Below are 19,731 nucleotides of genomic sequence, written 5' to 3'. Positions count from 1 at the left end.
TAAGAGCTCGAGCTGGGAATTTCGCGAACTCCTTTTATCCTTCCACGCATCCAGTCGGGATCACCCTACTCGGCTCGTTCGCATAAACGGGAAACGGGTTTTGGTCAGAAAGAGCTTTGCTTCGTGGCGAAGGGACGGGAAGAGAACATTGTCGTTGCGGCAAAGAAAAAAGAACAAAAATTGACGCACCTCTTTCGTCGTTCTTGCTCCCCTACGGCCTCCCTCTCTTCTTCTTCTTCTTCTTCTTCTTCTTCTTCTTCTTCTTCTTCTTCTTCTTCTTCTTCTTCTTCTCCTTCTCCATCCTCTTTCTTTTCGCTCCCATCGTCTTTTTCCCTTGGTTAGGATAGAAAAAAGGGGACAAGGCTGAGGTTAGGTAAATGCAAATGAATACCATTGGCGTAAGATCATTTTTGAGAAAGAGTACATTGGATTTTTGAAAATATTTAACAAAAATATGTTTCTTTCCTTTCTTTTTCTTTTTTAAATAATAATAAAAAAGAAAAAAAAAAAAAAGAACTATGAAATTTTATCGCAAAAATTATACTACATACGGAACATTTAGATATGTTATAATAATGTATATATACGTATCGATTTATTACGAATGAAAAATTGATTTGTATAATATCAATGAGAGCCACTGTCTATGGTGATCGTTGACTTTTTCATCCCCCTCTCCAATCCCTTCGAATCCTGAACCATGTTCGTACCCTCTCCCCTCCTATTTCCCTCCCTGCTCGATCACCTCTAGAATTCGCCCTTGTGTATTTCATTGTTGTGAACGCATGCAAATTGCGATCCAGTTCCCCGTACCGAGTATCAATTCTAACAGGATTAATTCGAGTGCAGTCATTGTTTTTTGCGCGTACCAAAAAGTCCAACCTATATACATATACGTGCCTGCATCGCGGTTCTGGTCTGCCTCGAACAATGTTCTCTCTATCGCACGCGTCGGCATTCCCCGCGTACAACTCAGTTCGTAAATTGGGTTGAAAGGGTGGCGAAGGGATGCTCGTCGAGTATCACGTTGTCGTTTCTCTCTCTCTCTCTCTCTCTCTCTCTCTCTCTCTTTTTTATTTTTTTTTTTTCTATTTTTTTTTCTCTCTTCCCTTTTATCGGCCCTCCTCTTTTTTCTTTTTTTTTTTTCTTACACTGTCCCACCGACAAATAAAATTCCGAGAAAGATCGTAACCTACATATCAGAATACTTTAGGCGGAATTACATAGGAAGAAATACTTTTTTCTCTTTTTTACTTTTTTTTTTGTTTTTTTTTGTTTTTTTTTTTGTTTTTTTTTTTGTTTTTTTTCCTTTCTTTTCTCTTTGTCTTTTTCTTTTCTATATCCACGGGAGAAACTTCTTTCGGCGCGATGACTGCGCAAAATGCAATTTTATGTAAGTTAGTCCGGACGAAACCGTGACATTGGGAAACGAAACGATCTCCGAATTAAAACCGGTTTCTGATTTTACCTAGAGAATGCCTCTATGTATTTATACCGGATGTTTCAAAATAAAACGAATAATTTTATAATAAAATGATATAATAATGTCATTGTAAAATTCTGTTTCTGAATTATTACCTTTTTCCTTTTTCTTTTTCCTTTTTTTTTCTTTGATACGTTATTAATATATACGTGTATATATATGTTTGTATATATGTATAAATATATATATATATATATATATTTGTAATTTTTTTTTTTTTTTCAGAAAGATGATTTTTTGTCGATCAGTACAGCTTTGCGACAATACTTGCCAGAAAAGGACACACCGTATATTCTTGATATCGATCTAGATTTCTTCAGCACTAGGAATCCCTTCAAATATATCTACGATGAAATATATCTTTACGATAAACTTGCTCCTATCTACTCTTTTCAACGGCCCGATACAACCGATCCGGAGGTGAGTCATTGAAAGAGTCATCATCATTACCTTTGCTTTGCATGAGCTTTGTAAATGTATGCGTTATATTCACTTTCGCAATCGTTATATTCGTAAAGATTACTCGCATAATATTCGTTCGATCGAACGGATACATTATCATTCGTGTTTTTTCGACTCGTAAGAATCATGCTATATTTTACCAATTTTTCCTCATCGCGATTGATTTAAAAATACACTTTGAATAACAGCCATAAACGTATATATACGAACATTTTATAGCTTTTTATTTCCACTTTTATCATACAACAACTTTATTTTTCCATCTTTATGTAACCAACAAGATTAATGCATGCGATTTACTTTTTTATTCATTGTTAATACTTCTTACGTTGTTCGTCGAGTTCGAAATTTACGTCGAATCTATAATATCTTAGATATTTATTATTATTATATATATATATATTATTTTTTATTATATATTTATTATACATACATATTTAATTATAATATATTAATTAATTTAAATATGACATATTTATTATATATATGTATATAAGAAATTTTCAAAACATTTAATAATTTCCAAAACGATAAATTGTGGGAGGGTAAGAGAGATATAGAAGCTTTGGACTTTCGCGAAAGAGAGAAAAAGAGAAAAAGAGAGAGAGAGAGAGAGAGGGAGGGAGGGAGAGAGAGATGGAGAGAGAGAAAGAGAGGGAGAGAAATAGAGAGAGGATGAGGAGGAAGAGGAGAGAAGAGAGAGGACCAGCAACGAGCGGAAGATTTGCGAATAATTACGTGGCCCGACAATGGTCGAGGTCTCGTGGCAGGCCGGATACACAATGTGGCCTGCCACCAGTCGGATAATAGACAGAGAAGGACGACTCTATGGGGTTTTAGGATTCGACGGACATAATGGCACGGGACCATTGTCTACGTAACTACAGACTGCCAACATCCGCTTTGGGGGTCGACTATGTCAGCTCATCTGCATCCCGCCCTCTAACCCCTCTCCATTCGCGTTCGCTTTTACGAAAGCGATCGAAAGCTTCGCTCGAATCGACGATCGAATTATTAGTTAAGTAATGCCTATAGAATTTGCATGAATTCACATTGATAAGAGCGTTACGCGTCCACCGCGATTCATTATACGCTACGAAATACGCGTGTTCCGTGATTCCGATGAAATTTCGAATCGAGATCATTGAATTTGCACAATGAAGGAAAATAACGTTTACGCTGGATTTTCCTTTTTTTTTTTTTTTCTTCTTCTTCTTCTTCTTCTTTTACTTTTTCCTTTTTGCGACGGAAAAATGAATTTCTATCGGTACTTTAATTCTGATATACTAATTATACATAAATCGATTCGATTATTAAGAAATTTTTTATTGCAAATAAAAATCAATATATCAAATATCGAGTCGTCGGTGTTACGCAGGATATAAGAAAAAAAAAAAAAAAAAGAAAAAAAAAAAGAAAAAAAGAAAAAGAAAAAAAGCAAAACAGAAAAATACATAAATAAAGAGAAAGAAAAACAAGAAAACGATATAGGTGCTGTAAAGTAATCGTCGCAAGAAATCATGTCTTCGGCCTAATGTATGCAGACCCGACGACGTGCTACCTGTCTTACCCTGTGAACTCGGCGCTGCATTGTGATTGTAAGCCGGCTTCGGGTCACATCATAGCCTAACCGCGGTCAGGGTTATTTTTGAATTATTTAAATTACGTGAGCTGCCTTCCTCGACGTTACGAACAGAATCGTACGTATTCGGCTCTCGTGCCATTAAATTTCGCGAGGATTTTCTTAAAACGTTTAACGGTAAATAAGTATAATAAGTATAAAGGAATCCTTTGAATATTCAATGAAGAAGATCGAAACGAAGATTATTTTAAATTCATCGAAAAGGTGTAAGATTATAATTTTTATCTCGAATACGTTTATAGATAGGAACCAATATGATTTGTACATTGCGTCAGCCATGATTCTTTTCTCAGGATCTGGCTCGCGATGTCCCACTGTGATCCCCATCGAAGAAGGAACGGCACGAGCGGGGGGTCCATCCAGTATGCAAAACGGACCCCGTTTTCCGGCCTGCCTGAATATTGATGTGTACCCGGCTATGCAGATGAGCGTGAGAATGCACCTCGTGCCGGATGGTGCCGCGAATAGACGAACCGGAAGTAACCAAATATCCTTTACGGTTCTCGCAACGTTTCTCTTTCTCCTTCTCTCTCTCACTCTCTCTCTCTCTCTCTCTCTCTCTCATTCTCTCTTTTTTCGTTCTATCTTCTTTTCCTTTTCTTTCAAAAATCACGTTTTTCTCCTGCTGGCCGCATGATTCGAATCTCGACCGCAGTATTTTCTCATCTACAAAAGGCCGCGGTCCATCAAGGCCATCCGAATCTCTCCTTGAGGCAGGTCACTGCCTCCTAATTGCCTTCTCTCACGGAACTTTCGAAGTCCCTCAAACTTGGCTTTACCTTGCTCAGAATCGTATCGCATCCTCGAACAATTAAAGCTCTTAGACGATTAGGTCGATAAACTTAAGGAATCTTCTCCTAAGCGACCACCTGATTTCTCTCTTTCTTTATCTTACCTTTACCGTCTTTACGACGATAACGAATAGTCGAAATTACCGTTTTACCGAGCGCCGTTAAAATCACACATTGATCTCCTTAATAATCTCACGACTTGACTCTTGGCAATGCGAATATTTTGTTCCTAGAATTTATTACCTCTTTCAACATCTTCAAAGTTAAATCTATTTTGTTGATCTTCGTTGAACTAGGAAATTTATCACTCGCTTTATCTAAAATGTCCTTTAAGATTCAACTATTTATTCGTTAGTATTACTAAGCCTACCTGATGATTACAAGCACGTGTGAAAGAGACGAAAAGGATGTTACGATTTTTCGAAAATACTGATAACACATCACGAGACGAACCTAATCAACGAGTCGAAAGCACGCAAATCTTTGATAAACCGGATAAGAACCAACATCGCCATCTGTTGTGACTGATAAGAACGAGACTCCTTTGCAGTTTCCGGATAAGCCGCAGGCAGTTGGGGCGACGTGACGAGCGACGTCGGCGCCGGCGCTGGGCGACGCCATGCGTCCAAGATGGCTGCGGATCGTTAAACGGTCACGCGCAAGCTTCCGAAGGGGTGGCTGAGTGGGAGCGGGCGGGGTCGATTTTAGGGGCGCGCGCGCACGCTTACTCCTTAATCCGATCGAACGCTCTTTAGGGCTATGAGATCGACCTTGACTTATAGGGAAAAAGAAAGAAAAAAAAAAAAAAAAAGAAAAAAAGAAAAGAAAAAAGAAAAGAAAAAAAAAAGAAAGAAAAAAACCAGAAAAGAAAAAGATGAAATAGGGATCGAAGTTGCGGGTTTAAACAAATTTAGAAGTAGTTTGATCAAACTTTTTTCATTACGACTACTACTTCGATTTCGATCGTTCAAAACTTTTCAACGTAATTTTTATTTTACGAGGGGTGTAACGAACAGACGAAAAAAACTAGAAAGAGAGAACAACCATTTCATGTTACTACTACAAGCGTAGCGTAGTACGACCGTTTATATTACTTTTTCGACTGACTGCCAGTATTGTTTTATGTAATCATCATCGTGAAAAGCGTTTGCACACGCTATGACTTTTTTTTTTTTGATAGAAGTGAAATATTTCAATTCCTTTTGATGTTCTATCGCTACGATCGTAACATTTTCTAAATATACATGTGTATAAACTTTTTTTTTTGACTATAGCAACGAATAGATTGTTTCTAAATCTAATAAACCTTTACGCAGAGTTTATCCACGGTAACAAATAGTGAAATAGTGCACGTTTTAAAGTTTAACAAAAAAAAAAAAAAAAAAGAAAAAAGAAAAAAAAAGAAAGAAGAAAAAAAAAAATAAAGGAAAATTTCGAAATGACATTCATTTAATCGCAAACTTTCCAATGTTAAAATTTAATAATGCGAGAGACGTGTCTACTTAATCCATAAAATCGAAACGATATTTAAATGTATTAAAACGAACATAATGAAAATCATCATCGCTACGATAGAACAAATTGATAGATTACACAAATGACGGACTGTGTTGGAAAAAAAAAAAAAAAAAAAGAAAAAAGAAAGAAAAATCATAACTCTCTATAAGAAGACTATTAAAAAGTTAACTTCGTTAATGTAAAATCCTTTTTGAAAAAGCTAAAAACGATCGAATAGAGTTGAGCCTTATTTCTTTTTGTTCTGGTGGTAAAAGTTGTCGAAAGAGGTTGTTGACCTGTTCGCGAGGTAGCAATTTCCGAACAGAAGGGTAGGCATTTATCGAGAAGGAAAGAATGGGAAAGAGAAATGATGGTCATACGGCGGTGTAACGTGTTCGCGCTTTTTCGCGCAAAACCGAAACAAAACGTCAACGGGAACGTCACGGTCGATTCTTTTCCCGCTTCCTCGCACGCGCCACTAACGCGCACGATCGCAAATTTTCGAGCAATCGTTGAGGGATTTACACATGTCAAATAACGTTAACGTTACACCGCATTACGTGTTTTACGAACAATACAACGGGTTTCCCTATTGTTAGGACTATTCCCTTATTCGCGAGTTCGGTCAAACCGTGAATTCGAGAAATAAAAGAAATAATAAAAAGGAAGAAGATAGACAGACAGACAAACAGACAGTCAAAGGGGAGAAAAGAGAGAGAGAGAGAGAGAGAGGGAGGGAGAGAGAGATGATACCACTTGTTTATCGAATACGGACAAAACCGTTTACTTTCTGCTATGTAATTATTTATAATCGTCTTGGTGAGAAGTTTATACGTTCGAACATTAAATTTGAAATGCTACTACAACCTCATGTCGTAACAGTGAGGTAACGTTTACCCGACAGATAAGTTGTTATTACGGATCGAAGTTGTATATACGACACGGCACAGACTATATGTTTAAGACTTCGAAGTTGTGACACTTTTAGATTGACGATCGACAAGAACGGATTTATAGTCGCGACTCTTTCTGATTAAACTAACAGCCTTTACAAAAGTGAGAAATCGTCCGTATCTAATATTCTATTTTTTTTTCCTTCTTCTTCTTCTTTTTTTTTTTTTTTTTTTTTTTTTTTTTTTTTTTTTTTTTTTATACCTACACACATACCCAAGTATATGTACTCGTTAATATTTATAATATTTATATTGGTTATAATCGAAGTCATTATAAAATATAAATGTATATTATTATATATAAATATATATATATATATATGTATGTATCTTTTACAATGGAATTAAACAATTAGACGAAACGACGTTATAGGGATTTTGTGGTTTTTCCGTAGAAGATAGAAACGAATGGCTAAAATCTCTCATGAATGACGTATCGTTAAATGATCTCTAATGATTTTTGAACGACGTCATGGATAGGAATAGAGGAAGATCGTTCTGTTTGTCGATCAAAAGACCGATGACTACTCGATAAAAGAGTCTTGATTGCGGGATAAATCGGTGGAATCTCAGTTGCTGAGACGCCATAATGGGAATTCTTCGTTGATTACGGATAGTTAAGTTTAAGAGTCGGTCATTATCGATAGCAGGTGTTGCACGGACGAGTGTAACGTTTCGTAATAAATGAGATTATCGTACATTGAGCGTTAGCGGTAGATAATTGCTTATTGTGTTGGGTTACGGGAAACGCGTGCGTTTACGTTCGATCGCAAACAAAGTTTACATAGTCGAACTTGAACTATCGAGATCTAGGTAATACGATATCTTGATCTATATAAATAATCATTTTAATACATGAAATCGAAGAGAATACATTCAGCGTGTATACAAGACAACGTATGTAAGATCAAAAAAACAAAAAAAAAAAAAGAAAAAAAGAAGAATTACAATATAAACATGATTCTTACAGAATAAACAAGGACACGTGAAAAGTCAAAGAGAAATGAAAATATTATTTATAAACGAGAATAGTTTAGGATCAATCTCGTCACAGTTTATCGTGCGAATTAAAATCGTGAGATCCGAGGAAACGAACACGTTAGGAGAATTTCCGATGTCAATGACCATCAAGCCGACCGTATGTCGTTCGTTTTCAGACGGGTTGATTTCGATGAACAGGTACTACTCGATGGCTCTCGTCCATCCCATATCTCCTCCTCTCTTACCCTTTCCCCTCTCCCCTCCCGCTCGTTATGGAGTTACATAGACTCGTTGCCTAATTGCTGTTCTCGCAAAAATACCGTCAATTTTCAAGAGCACATGGTTCCGCGACATGCTCCTCGACGCATAAGCGCATGACCTCCCTACAGGTGGCATTATATAGAGAGAGAGAGAGAGAGAGAAAGAGAAAGAGAAAGAGAAAGAGAGAGAGAGAGAGAGAGGCGGGAGCGAGTTAGGACGTTGAACTCGTTACACCTTCCGAACGAAAACACGGTACGCGCGCGTCACCGGATTTTCCGCATTGGTAAATGCGGTCGATGACCGGTCCTTGTACATACACATTCATACATATATATATATGTATCTATATATATATATATATATATATATATATATATATATATAAATACGTATATATATATGCACTGACCGGACGAAACTTCGTATCGCTGGCGGTTAGGAAATGCTTGCCTCTCGATACGTTCACCATATAGCCTCGATCGTTGACGCGAACCGATGCTCGATTTACCTAACTTTCCTTCTTTTTTTCTTTTTTTTTTTCTTTTTTTTTTTTTTTTTCTTTTACCTTTTATCGTTGCGCATTCATCGGTGAGTCTCGTCAAACGCTTTTAATTCGAGGGTTTAACGATGTTCGTTTCGGTTGATGAAACCGAATGCTTCGATTTTTAATTTTCCTTTGTAAAAATTTTCTTCTTCTCCTTTACTTTCGTTTATTTTCTTTTCTTTCATATTTTTTCTCCCTTTTTTCTTCTTCTTTTTTCTTTCTCTCTTGTTTTTTTTCCCTTTTTCTTTCTTTTAATTTTTCTTTTTTTTTTTTTTTTTATTTAGTATCCGCGCAAACCCACTGAAAAAATTTCATTCGATCCTGTCCTTCTTAAGTATCGATGCTATCAATAAGTACGCTATCAATCTATTTAAGAATGAACACGCGTGGGTGTGATATAACCAGAAAGACGGGTTCGATAACATACTTGACGATCCAGTATGCAGATTCGTGCAGGTGTTGCCATGGTTTAATGTAATTTTCAATCAACTAAAAAAATACTCAAGAATCACTAACACTCATGTTCAAAAACATATTCAAAAAAGAGGCTCATTGATTGCTTTCGCGACGATTCACAGATCTTAAATATTAAATGAAGAGAGGGAAAAGAGAAAGAGAAAAAGAGAGAAAAAGAGAAAAAGAGAGAAAGAGAGAACGATATTTCCTATCTTAAATTCATTCGTACGGTAAAAAAGCGTGCAATTGAATTTTAATTAATGCGCACGGTGAAAACCACGAGAAAAATAACGAAACACGTTTTATTTGCCAGGAACCAAAAATAATATTTGATATAAAGAAAATTATTTGAAATATTTCAATGTAAAAAGAAAATAATACATTAGTAAATAAAGATAACGATAATGATGAAATATGATTGGTCTATTATCACGATAAAATGAATTTGAATGTATCTACGAGAAAGATCAAATTCGTAATAGACAATATTTTTTTCGACGTACAATAATTTACACTCATTCAATAATTTTCTCAATTAATAATGAAAATCTAATTATTAAAAAATCCATTTTAGCATATTAATATTTATTATTAATTTATATTAATCTCAATCAGATGTATCAATGGCAGCCATGTTGAATATAATCGTTGTTTTTATTTTCCTCTTCTTCGGATCCATTTCTTTCGGAATCGAATTAATTAGATATGTTTTTTATTTTTTCTTTTTATTTTTTCTTCTTCTTCTTTTCCGCTCCCTTTAACCATTCCGTTTATCGTACTATTTTCAGACTAGCATTAATCGTCGATCTAATTTATTCTACTCATAAATTACGAATTCTCGAAGAGAAATATTTCGATAATAAGATGAAGGATGAAAAAGAGATTTTTTCGTTTTTGAAATCAATATTTTAACACTAAACAAATGGAATTTTAAATGATAAAATAAATAAATGATTTCGTTAGTTTTAACATAGTCAATTAATACTAAACTACGTTATTTATAGGAATGTTCAATATCTAATAACTTCTTTTTTTTTTTTTGAGCGATTTTTCTAAACACATAGAAAAACCGGATCTCCTTTCCCATTCCTTACGAAGTTCCAAGGATTCACGAATGGACGGACGCGTTAAACCGCAGGAAGGAACGGTTTCTCGCGGTAAACCGGATATTCAACTTGCCGCAACTTGCATCGGTTTATCCTGTTTTTTCATAACTCTTCGATCACTCTTCCACTCTTTTTTGCTGCTTCTCATTCTCTCTTTCTTCTTTTCTCTTTTCGTTTTTGTTTTTTTCTCTCTTTCTTTTTTTCTGATAGTAGAGAATTAACATATCCTTGGACTATATCATTCAACCTCTACTCGATATTTCTTAAATGATAGGTTTTAAATAATTACAAGCTGAGTTTTCATCACATTTTTCTAAAGTAAAACTAATTATTTCCATTGGTAATTTTAATAAAAAGAATAGAACGTTCTTATTTTGTATCATTAAAATAAAAAAAGAAAAAAGAAATATTCCAACTTATATCTTTTTTGTAACAAAAACTATATATATATATGCTTTTTCATAAATTTCATGGTATCCTATAACAATTTCGATAAATAGGGAGAGAGAGAGAGAGAGAGAGAAAGAGGGAGATTTCTTTTCGATATCAAAGAATATTCGAACGATAGAGTCATCTATGGAGGAAATCAACGTGATAACTTCCGTTTGATACGTAAGGATTACAAATAAGAGGGAAGAAAGAGAGAAAAAGAAATAGAAGTCCGATAATCGCGAAACATTTTCCTATCTCCGTAACGTATTTAAAACGTCTTAATCCCGAAGCGAAACGAGTGAGATAAGAGATCCAATGGGATCACTAGTGGGATCGATCGTATATATCTATACGTTGAGAGAAGAAGAGGAGCTCGTCCTCGTAAGAGTAAAAGGGATTTATGGAGCGTGTCAGAGAGAGGATCGAAAATCCCAACACCGTGTCCGTTCGTGCGGTCCTTCTTATCGTTACTCCCGATGTTTCCTTCTTCCATCTCTTTTTTCTCTCTTTTTCTCTCCTCGTACAGTTACTTTTTTTGTATGTTTAAAACGACGCTTAAGTGGTGGTAACGTTGAAAGAGAAACGTAGATCGGTATACGCGCATGTTTAAACCTAGAAAAGAAGGCAAGAACGATATCGGGGGTGGGATTTATGGAGCATGACAGAGATTTACAACGCCTCTCGCGTCCGGAGGCTTCACGGATCGCTGAATCGTGGGGACGCTGCTTGTTCCGCTTGCTTTCGATCCTCTCGATCTTCGAGGGTCTTCTAGAAGCACGGCTACCTGCACCTGCGCGTCGGCCGATCGCGTAATCGCGGGTGGTTGCTTACCTTGAGAGGGTCAGAGAAAGAGGAAAAAAGAAAGAGAGAGAGAGAGAGAGAGAGGGAAAAAGAGATGGAAGATGAGAAATCTCTACACCGACGAACTGCATGAAATGTATATGAAAAAAAAAAGCAACGTCCAAGACGAATATGTCCTTGTTTCCAAAGAAATTAATGGACTCTGGATTCTATCATTTCAACGAAGAATCGTTTTCGAGGTCGGGATTTTAGTATTCAAATCACAGCTGGAAGTTGTCAGACGGAGAATGTCAATGACGATCGGTTTATCGAATAGCGAAGTGTGAGAATTGAGAAAGTTAGAATGCTAAGGTGAGCGAGAGTTAACGAATAAATCTCGATGAAAATATTACGAGAAAATAATCGATAATGAAATATAGAAATAAGATAACACGTAAGAAAAATTTTACGATAAATAGAATGTCGAGGGTTAAGTAATAAATGTCAATTGGTCGATTGCGATTTTTAGAAGAAGAAAGAAAAAAAAAAAAAAGAAAAAAAGACAAAAAAAAAAAAAAAGAAAAAAAAGAAAGAAAGAAAATAAGAATTGAATGATCGTGCACGTACAACTTGGCAACTTTCCAAAAGACTTTCATTGTCATTGCGTGATAGATCGTTCGCCGGACAATAAGTTTGCTCGGTTTGCAATGTAAGAATGTCGTTTATAAGCGATAAAACTTTAATGCATTATAAATATTATCGACACGATGATTCTATGGAGCCGGAAATACGCTTCAACGGAAGACCATGAGTCGTGATTTACGATCGATTTACCTTTATGAGCTATGCGCAAATCTACAAGTAGAACGAGATGAAAATTTTTCTTTTTATTCTAACCGTCCATTATTTTACCCTTATAACCGTTTCAATGGTTATACATATGTATATTATAGATAATCATAATAAGATGATAGTCGATAGAAAAGTTGTAGCTTACGACAAATACGGAAATTTTATTATAGTTATGAAACGTAATTCGATATTGAATTATAGACAATATCGAGAAGATCTTTTCCTTTCTCTCTCTCTCCCTCTCTCATTCTTTTCGTTTTTACATGCTCCAGCTCGTTGCCCTAGCAGCTTCTCGTTTACTATGGCGAGCGCACGAGCGAAACCGGCATGAAACGTGCGCGGACCACCATGAAATAGAAGCGACTTTGTGCGCTACACGTTTTCGAAATGAGTCGTAAAAGTTGAGACGTTTCGGCATAAGAAAAAAGGAAAAAGGAAAAAAAAAATAAGAAAGGGAGAAAGAGAGAGAGAGAGAGAGAGAGAGAGAGAGAGAAAGAAAAAGAAAGAAATTGTACGAATCCTTTCTCTACGAATTACTTAGTTGAAACTCTCTCCTCAATATGGATTGGCTACCTCAAACGATTGTCTCGTACTTGAAATCGACGAGTAGTATATATTTTCAATGTGTACATTTACGATTTCGATCTTATGTCTCTTACATATGCTTATATTTTATACACTTATATGGTCTGAATTTATACATGGAAATATAAACGTTCCGTATTTCGATCTCGAATAGCCGATGACGCGTTAAAAATATTGACTTTGTTATATGCATCTGAAATAAATGGGAAAGAGAGAAGAACTTTTGTAATCGTAAAGAATAACCCGAACTCGAAGCCTCCGGTGTGTTGAACTTTGGTCTCGAGTACGATGAACGTACGGTTTTCCAAAGGTACACTTTACATTCCACGTGCGACTTGCGCGTACCGCAATTTCTGGGCACCGTATGTACCGAAACTCGTGCCACATGTCTAATACAGTTCAATGACCAAACTTGTGGCCGTGTGTACCGATGTTCTGCATTACTTGCAGTGCACAATGCAGTGCAATTTTCGATTTGCGCCAGGTGTACTTCTTCTGTCCCACGTAAGGTATCCTTGAAGAGGCAGAAGTAAAAAAAAAAAGAGAGAAAAAAGAGAAAAGAAAAAAAAACCAAAGAAAAAAAAAAACTTTTCAACGATCGATCGCATAAGGTGGAAAAAAAAAAGAAAATAAAAGAAAAAAGAAAACGTAAAGCGTGATCTATAATAATTTAGAAATGAAAATGATAGCGATGGAAATGGCGTAAGGGGTGAGGGAAGAGATATAGAAAAGCAACGTCCATTTAGGACAACGCTAGACACGCTCGAGGGAGGATGGATTTTTTTTCGTTCGCCCAATCGGCACGTCACGAGACAAACATGGCGTACGAACATAATTTATGCACCCCTTTTTCGTTCGGCCGCGTGATTTTAGTTCGAACCCCATACGAGAACTCGCTCTGGAAATGCGTCCAGATGCTACGTGCTAAAGTATCAAAGAGTGACCTAGAAATTCTGAACGATGGACCTTTTAAATGGCACGACTTTTAATACGATGTCACGTCATACGCGTGTCCCGAAACAACTTATGATTATAAAAGGATTGATTCGTTTGATCGATGCTCTTAAAACTTTTTCTCACATTAAATGTGAATTATTTTTTAACTTTTCCTTTGAAACGTAAACTTTCTTTTTTCTTTTTTTTTTTTCTTCCTCTTTTTTTCTTTTTCTTTTCTCTTTGTCTTTTTCTTCTTCTTTCTTGAAGTCACGTACGAACCTTTGAACTTTGAAACATCAATTTTTTTTTGTTATCTATAGCGAAGCATCTCAGTATTTTCCTAACTAAGAGATCATTTTAATGATTTTATTAAAAAAATTTCTAAGAATTCGATATTACCAAATAGATCTAACATTCGTTATCATGCTACTCGTCTCTCATGTCTTTTATAATGGAGAAGATAAATGACTTATGGTTGTTGAAATCTTTGATATTTTTCAAATATAAACGATAGATCTTATATAAAATCAAGCACGAAGGGTTCTGGGTTCAGAAGGCGATATTTTTTAGATAAATCTTACCGACCTCTTAAAAGAGATAAAGATTATAACGAACGTACGAGAAATAGACTTTGATCATTTGAAAAACGTTACTCCCGACCGATTTAGTACTAGAGAGAAAATTGTATTTAGTTTCAAATATTAGAAGAAGAAAAAAGAAAGAAAGAAAGAAAGAGAGAGAGAGAGAGAGAGAGAGAGAGAGAGAGAGAGATAGCTTCTACTTAAATAAAAATGTCTAGCGTTCGTTTCTAATTAAAACAATTTTTCTCTTAAGCTCGCTGATATAAGAAACTCGTTCGAGTTCATTATATATGCATAAATATTCTACGGAAAGATATTATATTCGTAAAAAGAAACGAAAATAAAATTATATGAAAAAAAAAAAAAAAAAAAAAAAAAGAAAAGATAGAAAAAATATAAGAGAGAAGGATTGAATCGATTCTTTATCTACTCTCTTAGATAAACTAAAGACGAACGAGTATCGACAAGTTAATTAAAGAATTAAGCGTTCAGAATCATTTCAACGGCAACACACGTATGTTATGTGCGGGTATAAAAAAAAAAAAAAAAAAAAAAAAAAAAAAAAAAAAAAAAAAAGAAAAAAAACCAATTTAAGTAAAAAAGAGAAAGAAAGAAAAAATCCTGCAATCACAGTCGATCGATCAATCAATTTTTCAATTTTCAATTTTTCCATCGCGTTTTAACGATATATTTTTCTTTTATCGCAAAACAATAACTTTCACTCTGCTATTAGTTCGTATACAAATTAAATATCAAATGAATTATAATACATTTTATAATTACGAATTATTAATATAATTTCTTCTAAACTTTGTCGTACAATCATATCAACAAATTGGATGAAAGATAACATGGCGTTCATCTATTTTTCTTCGATATACATTTATATGTATCTATTCTATATGTATTAATTTATACATAATCTACTAATCACAATAGTTTATCGAAAATAGTAGATTCTTTGATGTAGAATCTTGATCTCTCTTTTTCTGTCATCATTCTTGAAGGGTTCTTTTTCGTTTGGGAATGGACCGAGCTCCTGAACGTGAGTATCACTCCCTTCCCCTTATTCTCGAAGGCAGTTGGCTCTCTATTTAATCTCGAGGTGACAAATGGCCGTGGCACCGATTCGGTGACTCAAACATAATCCTGTCACCACATGCAAACATCGATCGGGACCAATATCGGTCGGTCCTTTCTGTCGTCGAACTATAGGGAACCCCTCTCCGCCCTCTGACCCCGACAAAAGAAGATATATTATGAGGATGAAAGGAGGAACGAATCTCGATACTCGTGTCGAAACTAATCGATGAAATTCACTCGTGGTAACGACGTTATGTCGATATCTAAAATCTTAACAAGCGTCAGATCTTATTCCATGAAATTATAATATATCGAAAATGATTAGAAAGGAAAAGAATGGATATCTCGTGGTACGTTATTCGAAAAACGTCGTTTTACAAGACAGGAGGAAGTGATTAATTAATCTAATACGATTCTCTCTTTCTATCTCTTTCTCTCTCTCTCTCTCTTTTTCTCTCTCCCTCTCTTTCTCTTTTGCTCTTTACTCCCAGTGTCGGGTCAAACCGAATTTGCAACGAGAATAGACCGCTGATTCAAAGGGACGGTCGCGGTAGAAGCTAATAATGCAGTCGGAGTGTCATCGTATAAAATAGTCGTTTCCTGGCTGCCATTTTGCGGTCGATGCAATTACGTGCAAAATCTAACCGTTCTCCGCGTCGTCTCGCGAGCTCGTGGGAGCTCTTGTCGGCAGCAAAGGAAAGAGGAGAATGGTAAAGAGGAGAATGAAGAAGGAGCAAAGAAAAAGAGAAAGAGAGAAAGAGAAAAAGAGAGAGAGAGAGAGAGAGAGAGAGAGAGAGTCGGCGTCGCGATGAAAATATTTTTCTTCCAGTGGCAATTAAACGAACGAGCATGCGCTCTCTTGCTCGTGATACTCGTGCTCGTTCTGTCTTCTTCTTTCCCTCTCTCTCTCTCTCTCTCTCTCTCTCTCTCTCGTAGCGATTCAAGAGTAAAAAAAAAAGTAGCCTCCGGATAGCGACTATCTTATCTTCGGACGACGATTGCTCCGACGGAAAATACGAGTTTGTCGTTACGAATCGTTCACAAATAAATCCATCCATGTTCTACGTTAATTCTAACTACTTCAATTATTAAGATCATAGATCTCTTCGATGATTTAATATCAATACGATGTTTTTTTTATTCTTTTTAGATCCTTCGAAAAAAAATACTTGAATCTAACTCGTTTTCCCTCTTCGAGAAAATTTGTGTATATATATATATATATATATATATAAAGGAAATGTTAAATTAATTATGCATACGTTGCTTCTGTGTATCACGATGAGTACTTAGGCAAAAGTTATTATTAAAGATTATCAATAGATTTTTTAATTCTGTTATGTATCAAACGAAGAATTGACTCGAACGAGCCAATACTAAATTTTATTACTTACCGATACTTCGAAGAATTGACGTATCCATGATGATTAAAAGATAATTCTTCAGGTTGATGATTCAATAGTCCTTGATATATTTTATTTTTCATTTTCAACGTACATTCTCTCGTTCCAAATTTCTTTTTATCGTGCTCGTTTCACTCGTATTTCGTGGACCTTATAATTCGATACTCGTCCATATTCTTTCGTTGTCTCCAAAAGAGAAATGTGGAGATAGAGGGAGAGAGAGAGATAGATAGATAGATAAATAGATAGATAGATAGAGAGAAAGACAAAGAGAGACAGAGATAACAAAAAAAGAAGGAGCAAAAGCTCTTCGTCTTTCCTATCAATATATATATATATATATATATATATATATATATGTGTGTGTGTGTGTGTGTCTGTACAGATGTATGTATATATATATATATATATATATATATATATATATATGTATGTATGTATATATATATGTATGTATATATATATATGTATGTATATATATATATGTATATGTATATATATGTACAGATACATCTTTTTCTCTCTCTCTTTTCCTATTTTCTTCTTATCGCACATATCATGCGTGTAACAAAGTTGAAAAAGACGCGATTCTGAAGATCTTTCGGCAAGTCCAAAAGCACGGTATGAAGTTCCTACTTTCTGAACACTACGTAGGAACTCTATACCTCGCTGCTGGATCTTTACCATATTCATTGGACCCTGGCATTCTCGATATTTCTTCTCTCTTCATTTTTCCTCTTCGATTTTCTTCATCGGGATTACTTTGATAAGTCCCACTTTGATATACACACTTTGATATCTTCAAGATGATCCGAGAAATTCTTGAATGATTTAACACAAAGATCCTTTCGTTAGATCGAAAAGATACATTTCAATCTTCTTAATACATTATCGTATCGTATCGAATCGATGAGACCGGCAAGTAAGCAATGCTCGTTAACTAAAACTTGCTCGTACGAAGGCCCGCGAAGAACTGAAGTGTAGTCTCTCCGTAGCCATCGGGGTAGAAGCACGCACGCCAAAGACACACAGCCCTGTGATTTCCCCTACTTCTTCCAAGTCTGGCCGCGACAGTGACGCCTCTGCCGGTGAAGAATGACACGACGACGACTACAACGACATTGCACAGGAGGAGGCCCAAGAATAAGAATAAAAAGAAGAAGAAGAAGAAGAAGAAGAAGAAGAAGAAGTAGTAGAAGTAGAAGTAGAAAAACTAGAAGTAAAAGTAGAAATAGAAGTAGAAGAAGAGGAAGGAGAATTGAAGAAAAAAGTCGAGAGAAAGAACTATGAGATGAAAGACAGGACACGACATGATCCAGACACTACTGCAGACTCTTTTCTCTGCCTTCCTCTTTATCATCTTCTTCATCATTATCATCATCATCATCATCATCATCTTTTTTTTCTTCTTCTTCTTTTTCTTCTTCTTATTCCATTTAGGGAACGTTTGATCATGAGAAAGTAAAAGTATTAAAGTAAATACGACTTTCTTTGTACTTCTCTTTCATTCTGATTTACCCTATCTCTCTCTCTCTCTCTCTCTCTCTCTCTCTTTCTTTCTATTTCTTTTAGCTAGAAGAGATTGTAAATTTTAATTAATGAAATATTTAATAGATCATTACATAGTCGATATATGCGCATCGATTATCTACGAGGAAATTATATCGTTCTCGCTTCGTAGAATCTAACCACGGTAGCTATCAGAGACGATGACAAGAGTGGACGAGGAGGAGGTATGAGCGTAATCGACGATGATCTCGCGTTCAGGAGGAAAGTCGAGTCAATTGAATGATTCGATTATCGGCCGATTAATACTATCGATCGCTCTTCGTTCGTAGTTAAATGCATTAGCCCGGTCAACGCGCGACAACTCGCTATATGAGGAATGACTCATAAATACGATATTATTATCATTCAAATTATTATTTAAATATAAAAGCAGCCAATCAATGAGCTTTTAATAAGTTTCTCGGCTAATTTCGCACTTATTCGCGTTCGCCAATGAGTAAAAGGTAAAAGAGATTGTAGAAAACGACGGATGATACCTAATTTGGTAAAAGGAAGGAAGAGGAAGAATCGTTTTACGACGAGCGAAGAGACTCGTAAAGTGGCAACGCTGCTGCTCGTGTCGATGCCCTCTTCTCATTCCCTCTTCTTCTTGTAGATTCTCTCCATGCGTGGGAAAGTTTTTTCTCCGAAAGAGAGGACCTGCACGCCCGCATCAACTCGACCTCGATGGTCCACGTTTGACCCCGATTCTCTGTTTCTCTCCCTTCTTTTTCTTTTTTTTTATTTTTCCTTTTTTTCTTCCTTTTTATCCTTTTTTCTTCCAATTTAAGTCAAGCTAAAATTGAACGTTTTCTTTTTTTATTTTTCTCTCTTCTTTTTTTTGGGGTTTTTTTTTTTTTTTTTTTTTTTTTTTTTTTTATTACCCTATCCACTCGGGTCCTTTTATAAAAAAAAAATGCCAATGGCATTTGTTAAATTTATCAAATCCAATCTAGAAATCGATAAGTTAGATTTTCGAAACGCTTCTAAATATACTCGAAAGAAAAATTCTAGACGTAGAGTTAAAAGTTAATGGAACGATATAAGAAGGAGATCTTAAAACAAGAAAAAAAATTACTCGATGGGTGGTACAGAGGATAGGAGTATGTAATTAACGTTAGTCAAGGCTCTAAAAATTTACACGTACCTTGAAGGAGATCACAAGGAGAGCTCAGATAAAAACTGGCTATCTCTCCATCGCTTTGTTTTTTTTTTCTCCCCCTTCGTTTCCCTCCTTTTTCTTTTTCTTTTTCTTTTGTCTCCATCTTTTTCTTTTCTTATCGTTGGTCTTTCCTTCGTTGTTTTAACTCGATTAGAATATATTTTTTTCCTCGACGATTACGAGAACGAATAAG

The 19,731-nt window shown here is 35.5% G+C and overlaps 2 protein-coding genes across 14 annotated transcripts in view; one reads left to right on the top strand and one right to left on the bottom strand.

Moving 5' to 3' along the window:
- The window catches only part of LOC124946846 (histone H3.v1-like), a 233,057-nt gene extending 215,985 nt beyond the window's left edge, over nucleotides 1-17,072 (bottom strand). For 2 of the 6 annotated variants that reach the window (XM_047488175.1, XM_047488174.1), the window contains exons 1-2: nucleotides 16,820-17,072; nucleotides 190-333 (exon numbers count right to left, since the gene is read on the bottom strand). In XM_047488175.1, coding sequence (XP_047344131.1) covers nucleotides 190-333; nucleotides 16,820-16,911 — 236 coding nt within the window. In that variant the 5' untranslated portion in view covers nucleotides 16,912-17,072. Of the gene's footprint in view, nucleotides 1-189; nucleotides 11,916-16,819 lie in introns of those variants that run through there. The other 4 variants (XR_007100204.1, XR_007100203.1, XR_007100197.1 and 1 more) reach the window with 3 other exon arrangements.
- LOC124946845 (UPF0489 protein C5orf22 homolog) overlaps nucleotides 1-19,731 on the top strand; it is a 447,955-nt gene that overhangs the window by 303,750 nt on the left and 124,474 nt on the right. For all 8 annotated transcript variants that reach the window (XR_007100187.1, XR_007100190.1, XR_007100191.1 and 5 more), the window contains exon 5: nucleotides 1,709-1,903. Coding sequence is in view for 2 of the 8 variants with exons in the window: in XM_047488171.1 (XP_047344127.1) it covers nucleotides 1,709-1,903 (195 nt within the window). In the remaining 6 variants the exon portion in view is untranslated. The remainder of the gene's footprint in view (nucleotides 1-1,708; nucleotides 1,904-19,731) is intronic.

The sequence above is a fragment of the Vespa velutina genome, chromosome 2, assembly GCF_912470025.1.
Source record: "Vespa velutina chromosome 2, iVesVel2.1, whole genome shotgun sequence".
NCBI lineage: Eukaryota > Metazoa > Arthropoda > Insecta > Hymenoptera > Vespidae > Vespa > Vespa velutina.
Note: the sequence above shows the minus strand (reverse complement) of the source record. Positions and strands in the feature narration are given on the sequence as shown.